General features: G+C 37.0%; 1 protein-coding gene and 1 long non-coding RNA gene across 2 annotated transcripts in view; one reads left to right on the top strand and one right to left on the bottom strand.

Annotated features, from left to right (window-relative positions):
* The window catches only part of srms (src-related kinase lacking C-terminal regulatory tyrosine and N-terminal myristylation sites), a 59,402-nt gene that overhangs the window by 39,587 nt on the left and 7,085 nt on the right, over positions 1–12,730 (top strand). The window contains exons 4-5 of the mRNA XM_042491013.2: positions 7,198–7,345; positions 9,686–9,844. Of these exons, the coding sequence (XP_042346947.1) occupies positions 7,198–7,345; positions 9,686–9,844 (307 nt within the window). The remainder of the gene's footprint in view (positions 1–7,197; positions 7,346–9,685; positions 9,845–12,730) is intronic.
* LOC121946451 (uncharacterized) lies at positions 3,177–9,788 on the bottom strand. The gene is made up of 6 exons (XR_006106021.2): positions 9,650–9,788; positions 7,715–7,794; positions 7,180–7,296; positions 6,652–6,732; positions 5,614–5,677; positions 3,177–3,335 (listed from the first exon to the last, which is right to left on the bottom strand). It is a non-coding gene; the product is annotated as an uncharacterized LOC121946451 (long non-coding RNA).

Raw genomic sequence — 12,730 nt, 5'->3', positions numbered from 1 at the left:
TTCTAAGTCGTTTTTAGCCATTTTTAGGAGGGGTCAAATTTTGACTTTTTTCGACATACTATACTATTGCCTTTCTCGCCATTTTTTTGGACATGCTAAATTATGAGGTTTTTGGCCTTTTTTGACCTTTATTCCCACTTTGTATACTAAAACACGTGTCTATAAGGTATTCTAAGTGGTTTTCAGCCATTTTTAGGAGGGGTCAAATTTTGACTTTTTTCGACATACTATACTATTGCCTTTCTCGCCTTTTTTGGGGACATGCTAAATTATGAGGTTTTTTTCCTTTCTTGGACTTTATTTCCACTTTGTATACTATAACACGTCTGTTTAAGCTATTCTAAGTGGTTTTCAGCCATTTTTAGGAGGGGTCAAATTTTGACTTTTTTCGACATACTATACTATTGCCTTTCTCGCCATTTTTTTCGACATGCTAAATTATGAGGTTTTTTTCCTTTCTTGGACTTTATTTCCACTTTGTATACTATAACACGTGTCTATAAGTTATTCTAAGTCGTATTCAGCCATTTTTAGGAGGGGTCAAATTTTGACTTTTTTCGACATACTATACTATTGCCTTTCTCGCCATTTTTTTCGACATGCTAAATTATGAGGTTTTTTTCCTTTCTTGGACTTTATTTCCACTTTGTATACTATAACACGTGTCTATAAGGTATTCTAAGTCGTTTTTAGCCATTTTTAGGAGGGGTCAGATTTGGACTTTTTTCGACATACTATACTATTGCCTTTCTCGCCATTTTTTTTGACATGCTAAATTATGAGGTTTTTGGACTTTCTTGGACTTAATTTCCACTTTGTATACTATAACACGTCTGTTTAAGCTATTCTAAGTCATTTTCAGCCATTTTTAGGAGGGGTCAAATTTTGACTTTTTTCGACATACTATACTATTGCCTTTCTCGCCATTTTTTTCAACATGCTAAATTATGAGGTTTTGGGCCTTTCTTGGACTTTATTTCCACTTTGTATACTATAACACGTCTCTATAAGGTATTCTAAGTCGTTTTTAGCCACTTTTAGGAGGGGTCAAATTTTGACTTTTTTCGACATACTATACTATTGCCTTTCTCGCCATTTTTTTCAACATGCTAAATTATGAGGTTTTGGGCCTTTCTTGGACTTTATTTCCACTTTGTATACTATAACACGTCTCTATAAGTTATTCTAAGTGGTTTTCAGCCATTTTTAGGAGGGGTCAAATTTTGACTTTTTTCGACATACTATACTATTGCCTTTCTCGCCTTTTTTTGGGACATGCTAAATTATGAGGTTTTTTTCCTTTCTTGGACTTTATTTCCACTTTGTATACTATAACACGTCTCTATAAGGTATTCTAAGTCGTTTTTAGCCATTTTTAGGAGGGGTCAAATTTTGACTTTTTTCGACATACTATACTATTGCCTTTCTCGCCATTTTTTTCAACATGCTAAATTATGAGGTTTTTGGTATTTCTTGGACTTTATTTCCACTTTGTATACTATAACACGTGTCTATAAGCTATTCTAAGTGGTTTTCAGCCATTTTTAGGAGGGGTCAAATTTTGACTTTTTTCCTTTCTTGGACTTCATTTCCACTTTGTATACTATAACACGTGTCTGTAAGGTTTTCTGAGTCGTTTTCAGCCATTTTTAGGAGGGGTCAGATTTGGATTTTTTTCGACATACTATACTATTGCCTTTCTCGCCATTTTTTTCCACATGCTAAATTATGAGGTTTTTTTCCTTTCTTGGACTTTATTTCCACTTTGTATATTATAACACGTGTCTATAAGGTATTCTAAGTGGTTTTCAGCCATTTTTAGGAGGGGTCAAATTTTGACTTTTTTCGACATACTATACTATTGCCTTTCTTGCCATTTTTTTCGACATGCTAAATTATGAGGTTTTTTTCCTTTCTTGGACTTTATTTCCACTTTGTATACTATAACACGTGTCTATAAGGTATTCTAAGTCGTTTTCAGCCATTTTTAGGAGGGGTCAAATTTTGACTTTTTTCGACATACTATACTATTGCCTTTCTCGCCATTTTTTTCGACATGCTAAATTATGAGGTTTTTGGCCTTTCTTGGACTTTATTTCCACTTTGTATACTATAACACGTCTGTTTAAGCTATTCTAAGTGGTTTTCAGCCATTTTTAGGAGGGGTCAAATTTTGACTTTTTTCGACATACTATACTATTGCCCTACTCACATGTCGAAGGTGTTCAGCCTAAAAGCGAAACAAAATACTTTGAGCATTTGACTTTTGAACGACAATGATTCAAAAGCTAAATCTTCCAACATCCTTCATGCAGGTGACACACAGTGATCAACGGCTGCAAAAATTGCCGATTCAAATATTCATGAACACGACAACGGGAAAAGCATTTTCACAGAATGGCTCCACAGACAGTCAACAAGGATATTTGTATATTTAGTTTTTCCTCAGCATTATGTGGGTCACTTGTATTAATATTAGTATGCTGCCTTTTAATTTCTCTTCACCCCACCAATACATGTTAGTGACTTTGCGCCAAACACTAAACTTGACTTTGACAAAATATTGCTCAGCTAAACAGGATCTGCACTTCAGCAAACACACATTAGCTTTTGTAGAATTTCTCAATGAAAAACCAGCAGCCAGTATTGACTCATAACAGTTCCCACTGATGCTGATAATTGAAGTAAAATCTCAGGCAGCCATCCCGAATGTTTCCGTATCTGTTTTAATTTGAGCAGCTTTTGTCTCTGCGGTTGGAATCTGACACAAAGTGGAACAAAGACCTTGAAATCTTCTTTCTATTGTTGCTCTGCAGCAGGAATTTAATGAGTGCCGTCTGATGCTCTGCATGAATAAATGATCACCAAGAGCCAAACATATTTGGAGTGCAATTAGCAGGAGAATTAAATATTTGGAACAGTTTTTGAATAAAATCACGTGGCAGTGCTGTGATTACACACGCTATCTCTGCAGTGCAGCTTATATTAAACCCCCGGCGAGATGTATTCTTTATTCATGGCTCATCAGTTTGAGCCCGGCGGGAGACGACAGAGCTCACCGAGGTCTCTCAGTATCAGGGCTTTTCACCACAAACTGAGAAACCACCTACACTCTTCACATTTTCTGGAGCAAGTCACAATACAAATACAGGAAAAAGGGAATATTACGTACCATTTACAGATATTAAAGATGAGCGTCAAGTTTTTTTTCCCCCAGCGTGGATGTGAAAGTGTTTAAAAATCAGTATTTCTTCTGGAACAGAGGCCACTCAGTGATTCCTCCCTCTTCTCTCTTCCCTTCCAGAGGGAGCTGTGAGTCTGAGGCCACGGACACACTGAGGCAGAAACACACACACACACACACACACACAATACACAAATTCAGCACACACTGTATGTTTTTATATTCAACACACAGAAAAAACGTCAAAATAACTGCACGTATTATCTCTTGAGAAGCAGACAGATGAAACGAAACATTTTTCACATTTTTTTTCTCTTAATTTTTTGAATGATTTTTTTAACTTATATATTTATGAGCTTTTCTATGTTTTAATAAGATAATCAATGTATCACTCATATCTGAGTATTGATTTGTGTGCGTGCCTTTTGCATTTCATGACTGAAGCTTTTTGAGCTTTGAGAAAAAACATTTTTTTAACATTTTAAAGGTCCTCTCAGTGACTTCGTTGTAGCACCTCCAGAAACACCATCATAGCTCACTGATGGTTGTTTAAGTTAAACACAGTTCATATTTGGGTTTCGAACTCTGAACTGTGAGTTGCGATTGCATTTTGGGGCTCGGACCTGCCTTTTAGCGCTAAACAACATGAAGTTATGAGGAGTTGTACCCCTCACAGATGCCAAAATGTTTGTTTTCAGTTTATACCCTAAATATTATATTAATGAAAGCTCTAAAAATCTAGAAAATGTTATAAACAGACATTATTTAAAGGTTCAGTGTGTAACATTTAGTGGGATTTGGTGGCATCTAGTGGTAATAATTGCACATTGCAACCGGCTGAAACTTCGCCCGGTTAGAATTCCTTCGGTTCAGGTTTTAACCAGTAGCTGAAATATCCGCGGAGGTCTTTTCCTCCCACAAAACAAGCGGATCAGGTGATTTAAAACAGTAGAAACACTAAATAAAGTTGTTTAATGTTATAAATCAGTGTTTCTTCAGCTCTATTTTGGTTGCCAGCCTGCACCCAGTAATGTATATCACCTATTTGACTGATAACTAAAGATCCGGATGTTCAGGAGGTTTTTACCAGGATCCTCTGCAAAATAAACAGACCTGCCAATTTAAACGGTAAAAATACTGAATAAAGAAGTTTCATAATAAAACTCAGTGTTTTCCTGGCGTTTGTAGGGCTTCTAACTATGGTGGCCAAAACAAAAACGCAAACGTCCCTAACTAGAGCCAGTGTTTTGTTTGTTCTGGGCTTTTGTAGAAACATGGGGCTGCAACATGTACGAATAAACGGCTCATTCGAAGTCAACGAAAACACAACAATTTGAATTTTCAGGTGATTATACACTCAAGAAAACTTACTTATATATATGCCTATATATCCCCCTAAATCCTACACAGTGGACCTTTAAGTGTGTTCTCTTTTTACACCGCTCTGCTGTTGATTTACTGAGCTTACGCGCGATCTAATGGTCGATCATTTAAGCCTTCAAACACAACAATAAATCTGCATTTAGAAAATAAAAAATCACATTTAGATTTAAATGCTCTATCAGTTAAATGTTCTACCAGTAAAAAGAGTCACTAACGACGCTCTCAATCACTTTTTATTGGCTTGGCACAATGTCTTGTTTTCTGTAAAAACATAGCCAAGAGACACGGTCGATAAAACCTGATTAAGCTTGTTTTGTATAACAACGACACGACTGATCCTTCTGTTAGATTTCAGCTTCTAAAAGCAGATTTATCCTGCTGTTTAAATGCCTAATAAACTGCCCAATAGACTGTGTGAAAGCCCAAGTGGTGACATTTGTCAAACTTAAAGCCATTAGTGAGATTATGTAACGCATAATTAGAAATGAAGGGTGACAATATTTTAATTAAGTGGGACCGGCTAAACAATCTGCCTGACCTTTTGTTGCTATAATTAACGATGATGGGGAAATGTGATAAAAATAGAAAATGGAATCATTTTAATGGTGTTTTCTGTGTGGAGTAGACTGAGATACAACAAACTGAATTTCGATTTAAACATCCTTTGTTATTTCAATTTATTTGGGCACTTTTTTTTCTACGCAATGCACAATGTGTGCCTCAAAGCAACGACGCTGAGGCAACACAGGCTTGCTTTATGTATTACCTGATTAACACAAATTTTTTCATTATTTATTTCTAATATGAAATTGAGTTGATTTGTTTGTTATTGTCTTATTTATATATAAATATGTTTTTTTTGACAAATCATTTCATTGATCTGTTCATTTCATTTTCTGTTTATCAAAGCACCTGATCATTAGAACAAAATGTTTTGTGGCACTTGACTGTTTATGACCATAAATAAATATAAATTTATGTTCCATTTATTTAAGCCTAAGTGTTGTTTATTCATTCGTTCATTTACTCATTCATTCTGCACTTACCTTACATGATGCCGATCATTAAATGCATCATCCAGAGTGATATCTGTCTGCATCTACATCCAAACTGGAAAAAATAGAATAAAAATGTGGGTTAGTAAATATTATATTTTAATTTAAGAAGAAATAAAGGTTATGACAAAATATAAGCGAATAATTTAAGATTTTTATGTTCTTGATCTGGGTTTTTTACACCTCCACACTGGGGAAAGCCATGGATGGACGCATTATGTTTTTGGGTAGTTTGTCTCATTCTCGTGAATACTTATCTCAGGAAGGCCCTGACGGATTTTTTTCAAACACAAACGTCCACTTGGACTCAAGGGTGAATTGATTGAATTTTGGTGGTCCTACATCAAAGTCCACTGTGACCTCCTCTGTCTCAGTCTTATAAAGTTATATTTCTTAAACACCATAAGGGAATTTCTTCAACTTTGGCACAAACATCCACTTGGACTCAACAATTAACTGATAAGATTTTGGTGGTTGGACGTCAAAGTTCAAAGTCACTGTGACCTTGTCTGCCTCACTCTTGGAGCGTTAAATTTCAAGAACAACTTGAGGAAGTTTCTTAAAATTTGGCGCAAACATCCGCTTGGTCTCAACGATGAACTGATCATATTTTGGTGACCAAAGTCACTGGGACTGAGCTTCCCTCTCATTCTCATGAACTCAGTATTTCAAGAATGCCTCAAAGCTGTTTCTGTAAATTTGGCACAAACATCCACTTGGACTCAAGAATAAACTGATTATAATTTGGTGGTTGAAGGTCAAAGGTCAAGGTCACTGTGGCCTCACAAAACTTGTTTTTGCCCTAACTTATTAATTCATACGGTAATAATGACACAATTCCACACAAATGTCTAATAGGACACAAAGTGGTGACATTTATACCCAAAAAGTTAACTTAACTGTGTGACATCATATCATAAACTGTAGACCATAAACTGGTTTGCAGAGGCATACAACTGCTAGGTGGTAATTCCAGTTTCCCATTGTCATTAAAAACAAAAGTTACGAGAAATGGAAATTCTGACTCACATTAGAACCTTTTTGTTGTTTCTTTCCACATCGTCGTGTTTGGTCGCGTTTTCTCTCATTTTGATCTCAGCTGTAAGACATCTATGAAAAAAATAGACAACCACAAGAAGACAAAATATTCAGAGTGACAGAAAACCAACAATCAGTATAAAGGAAAAGTGCTCAGAGTACGTAGTTTAATAAGTGACTTTGTTGTGTTTCCAGCTTTGAGCAGGAGCACAATCCGTCCACGTTACAAATCATACATGTCATGTGAATTCTGCAACTAAGCAGTTTTGTATTCCCACAGTCCAACATGGATCAGTGTCTCAGCATCTCGTATTGTGCAGAGTAGGGGAGTTATTTTAAAACTGATGAATCTAACAATACACAATCCAATGCAATCCAATGCACAGTCTTGCTGAGCTGGAAGCTGTGTAAATACCACTGGGTTGAATCTTTGGTTCACCATTGTTTGTAAACCAAATATTGCAGCATTGTCTGGCCACTTGTTTTAAACAGTTTTGACTTTAAGTCGTGTGGACTCACCCTGTCGTCTCTGTGCAGCGGGAGCTGTTTGACATGGAGCCGTGGGAGAGACCTCGAGAGGAATTCAGGCTCCACAAGAAGCTGGGAGAGGGACACTTTGGAGAGGTGTGGGAGGCTCTGTGGACCACAGAGAACAAGAAAGTGGCCATAAAGACACTGAAACAAGGTACGAAGTCAGAAAGATGTTGTGAAATGAGTCGAAAATCAAAGTATGTGTTTAAAGATCACATTAAAACTTGAAGGATTTAGGTTATGCATTTCCTTCCTCATAAGAAAGTTTTTTTATTTTATTTTAAAGCCAGTTTTTATTAATATAGATGTTTGCCAGCTTGCAGTCTTCCTCTATACATAAAAAAATAATCTAATTTTTAAAAAATCTGCATATTTAATTTGACAACTAAGTCAATAAATACAGCCAAATATTTCAAGGTTTTATGGTCATGATCCAGGTTTGTTCATGGTTTAATTACAAGAGTTACCTGAACACAAATGCAAAGCAGACTGTTTTGAACACTTTAAAATCAGCATTTCTTACATCTGTATTTAAGCTGGTCTGCAGTCGTCTTCTGCCCAATTTGTTGGTATAACGCTCCATTTCTTGACACAATACGCCACCTGTAGATCAGTGGAAAAGTGTGAAGCGATTAACGTGAGTGTGTACTGTGTTACTGGCGTGCTAAAGACAGAACAGAGTCTCACTAATCAGACACATCACTCCATAATTAGACGTCAAAAACTCCACAGGGTTCTTTTAATTGAAGCCATAAAATCAGATGGTGGCCATCAAAAAGTAATTCAACGCTCCTTGACATTTATTTTTTTCTCAGTTCTGACCACACCAACAGTGACTCTGCAAAAAGCTTGAAACTTTCCAACAGAGAACAGATACTGAAGGACACGATGGGTTTCTGTCCCCTTTTCACTTCTCAGTACCTCTTCTAGCTTTTTTTTTTTTTCAAAATAAATACCCTCTATTGTACCAGAGATGGCAGTAAAACACCTGATTTTTAAGCCTGGTGTTAGATTACTCCTTAAACTGTGTGCAGATCTGTTTGTGTTTTTTATCTTTATCTTCTGGCCTTTTTGGTGAACATGTCCTGTTTATTTTTTGGTGTTATTTATGCTATATTTTATCTGTTTATTAATGTACAGCATTTTAATCAACTCTGTTGCTTTTAAATGTTCTTTATTAATACATTCGACTGGATTAAAAACCAGATCAACCAGATGCAAACTAGGAAGTCCAGTTTAAAGTTCATTACGTGTAGACACACTGGTTTACACTTGCAAGGAAACAAAAAATAAATAAAAATATCCCAATGCAATACAATACATGTTATAAAATATCCTAACTGGAATGTGTGCTTGCATATTTTTGATTGGCCAACGCAGGAAACAACCTCAGTGGAGTACAGCTGTTCATTCAGGCAGATAAAGCTAAATATGGACAAAAGGAGGGACACAGAGGATGGACAAAAACATGACGAGCGTGATAAAGAGCGGCGATGATATCAAATGCAGTGATGGAGACGGAGAAATGGAGGTTATTAAAAGAGTAAGGGTGGGGGAAAAAAGCTGCTTAAAGTGTTTTTCAGGAGTTAATGAAGTGTTAGACGAAGAACGGGAACTGTAGGGTGGCGGCAGAGAGGTGAATGAAAAGAGTGTGGAGGTGGTGGGTAAAAATGTAAATTATGGAAATGAGGAGCAGTTTGGAGAAATGTGGGAAGCTGCGTGGAGAAAAGAAGACATGATTGGAAAGATGATCATGAATGTAAACCCAAATTAAAGCTGGGGTAGGCAGTTTTCTGGAGGAGGCACAAAAATACAGCCGGACTTAAAAACAGACTTTTCTCCATCGATGTATTAAGAAGATCTGGATATGTGACGACTTGGGAATGTGTGGGATTTTTGCAGAATGATGTCAAAATAAAGCTACCTGTCCAGCATTAAACTAGGGGGTCGACAGATTATCAGCCTGGTTTATTATTGGGGCCAGTAGCTGACATTTTGCCAATTATCTGTATTAGTTTTTTATTCTAATGATCGCCGATAAAAATAAATAAATACATAAAAAGTAAAAACAAAGTGTCAGCATGGGAGGAACTTTTATTCTGTAAAACCTAAGAGAGCTGTTTTTATGCATTTCCAATTTAAATTATCAATTGATTTTATTTTTTTTTAAATGCCAGTAAGTTAATGATGTTGACAGTCTCAGTTTTGATTAAACATTTGCAAAAGGCATTTAAACAAAGTTTTGTGTTGGAGGTTGTTATATTCCCAGTTCTAAATTTTGACAGAAATATTTTCATTTTTATTGTAAATGCATATCTGTTCCAAACATCGGTTATCGCTCTCATTAACTACTAATAGTTAGTATCTGTATTGTCCCTAACCCTACTTTGAATACATGAAAGCAGCATAAACAACAGTGAAAAGAAGGACAACCAAAATAAATAAGGTATAAACTCACCAATAACGCTTTTTTCTCCACTACTTTCTCCTCCAGAGGACACGAAGCAGGACGAGTTTGTGAAGGAGGTTCAGGCGTTGAAGAGTCTCCATCACCCGAAGCTGATCCAGCTGTTGGCCATGTGCTCCAGAGGAGAGCCGGTCTACATCGTGACCGAACTCATGAGCAAAGGAAGCCTCAAGTCCTACCTCGCCTGTGAGTCCTGAAACACACAGATACAATTACATGGGTTAAAGATACCTGAGGAAAGGTCAGACAGGGTCATAAAATGCCTGTAATATGTAAGAGTACATGCATCTCCTCTACAGAAATCTGATGGTAAACCAGTTCCTCAATACATGCTTAGACTGGTTTATTTCCTGTTTCTAAACTTGCCCGCTTCCTGAAAGAGAGGACTCCACTTTTGCTTTAATATGCAAAGAGGTTTAGAACAGGAACTTAATTTTTCCTTTTCTTGGGTTTGAGAATTTCAGCCCTTGCCTCAGACATTTTTTGGAAAGCCTTGTGAAGCAGTATTTAGGCCAAGTGACGGTTAACCCCCCCTTAAATCCAAAGCAAATGGAATTATAATCTGTGTTCTGGCAGCTCCGCTCAGCACAGAAATATTGTTCTGACGTTTTACAAAAGGCTTTAATCGCAGGGAGTCTTAGTGAGCAAAGTGTGAGAGGTTTGACTCAGATACGTCTCATTCCAGGGGAAGGTTTATATGCTTCATGCTGCGTGTGCGTCTGCATGTCATGACTGTACTTATAACCTTCATGGGAGCAGTAATACTTTCACTGAAACACCTCAAACAACGAGGGAGGAAAAATTACTTCATTCAAATCTGATTGGGTTATTGGACAATATGTTTTACATGCTGCAACAGTGATACTCAACATACGGACTGCGGGCCAAATCTGGCCCATGATAGGGTGCCGGGTGGCCCCCAATCCATTCTTTAATTTACAATAAAAATAAAGTGATTCACAACATTGTTTTTGTACTTTTAGTATACATGAGGTGCCAGAGTGCACACAACAAAATAGTTTCTCTATCAACAAAAGTGTCAGTGAGGATCTCACTAAAATCCTAGAAATGTCTTAAAATCCTCGACATGTCCTCCAAAATCTAGAAATGTCTTAGTATCCTAGAAATGTCCTAAAATTTAAGAAATGTCCTAAAATCCTAAAAATGTCCTTTAAATTCCTACAGAGGTCCCCAAACCCTAGCAATGTCCTTCTTTTTTTTTTTTTTTTAAAAAAAGTCCTTAGTTCCTAGCAACATCCTATTAATCCTAGAGATGCCCTAAATTATAGAAATGTCCTGAAATCCGAAAAATGTCTTAAATCCAAGAAACGTCTTCAAATCCAAGAAATCTCCTAAAATCCTAGAATTGTCCTGAAAAAAGTCTAGAAATGTCTTATGATTGTAGAAATGTCCTAAAATCCGGGAAACATTCTAAAATTCGTGAAATGTCCTAAAATCCTAAAAATGTCCTTAAAAATCCAAGAGATGTCTTGAAATCATAGAAATGTCCTAAAAATTCTTAAAATGTCCTTAAATCCTATAAAGATCCCAAAGTCCAAGAAATGTCCTGAAATGCTAAAAAACGTCCTATTATCTGAGAAATGTCCTAAAATCCGATAAAAACGTCCTAAAATCCTAGAAGCATGTATGGGGCTGCTGCGATGGGCCCCTGGCCTCTTGTCATTTTGCAAAAGTGGCCCCCAAGCAAAGCCAGTTGAGTATCCCTGCAGTACAGTAAAACCTCTGTTTACATGCAGGTTGTCAGTGATCGTATTTCCTCCCTATTCCTGCAAAGAGGATCTGCCATCATTACACCACGTTATCATCATTATGTGTGTAAACAACAACCAACAGTTATAATCACACCCTGAGCAAACACCTTAGAACTGCAGCTTGTTATTGCAAGTCTGCGTAGAACAATGTCACATGTTCCTCATGTTGCTTTTCTAACGTGACATCTATTTTCTTTGCTCCGCAGTAAACAGTCAGCTTTACGAGTCATTTAGAGTCACTCCTGAAGTACGACCTGTGTTAAAACAGGAGGAAAACACGTGCTGCTCATTTGCAGCACAGTTTCCGGGCATGAGGAGCTCTAACGCTGTATATTTCTATATCTATCAATATACGCATGAGACTCCTATCATCACCCTCAATATCATCATAGAGTGCAATTAATTATTTTCACACCTGTTGTTATTGTAATTTGACATGTATCTGTTTCTATTATTGCTGTGCCTCTCTCCCCCTCTCTCCCCCGCTCCTCCCCTCTCTCTGTCTCTTTCCTTTTTGCCATGATTGTATTTCATTTGTTATTTACGACATCTATTGCTCGTCTGTCCGTCCTGGAAGAGGGATCCCTCACCATCCTTTTCCTTTTTTTTCCCCCGTTACAGGGTTTCTTTTTCGGGAGTTTTTCCTTGCGTGATGTGAGGGTCTAAGGGCAGAGGGATGTCGTACACTGCAAAGCCCTCTGAGGCAAACCATGTTTTGTGATAATGGGCTCTATAAATAAAATTGACTCGACTTGAAAAAAACAAAACACTGCAGAACTGAACACACCTTTAGCTGTTTGTTTGAGAGGAACAAACTCCCAATATTACATTTATCTCTGAGTCGATGAGTTTATAAGCTCTTGTAAAAAGAATTACTTCAATGCTGGAAGATGGTCTTTTTGTAAAACTGGGCCGTCTCTGCAGTAAAAAGACAAATATATTTTTGAAAATGGTGCTAAATGACCAGAGAAAAATAGCTGTTGGATTCGCTTTTCCTCAAGAGGTAGAAAACCTACAAGTACCAGAATGCACTGCATGGCACCAGACCAATAAACCCTCCCACTGGCTGGTAATGGGTGATGAAATGCAAGCTTGTGCGTTTTTGTTGTTTGTTGTTTTTGGTCATTTTGGCCTTTTGGCCCGAGCTTGTCCATTTTTAAAGCGTAGGAAAAAATATGGCAGCAGTCTGGTAACAATCTTGAATTAGAGTTAAACAGTAAGTTAAAATGTGTTACTAAAAACATTTTAGGTGAGAAATAAGCAACACAGCAATAAAAAAAAGGTTAATATTTTGATCAGC

The sequence above is a fragment of the Plectropomus leopardus genome, chromosome 9 (genome assembly GCF_026936395.1).
Source record: "Plectropomus leopardus strain MGB_pleo_1.0 chromosome 9, ASM2693639v1, whole genome shotgun sequence".
Lineage (NCBI taxonomy): Eukaryota > Metazoa > Chordata > Actinopteri > Perciformes > Serranidae > Plectropomus > Plectropomus leopardus.
The sequence above is the reverse complement of the archived record's forward strand: the minus strand, read 5'-3'. Positions and strand labels throughout refer to the sequence as shown.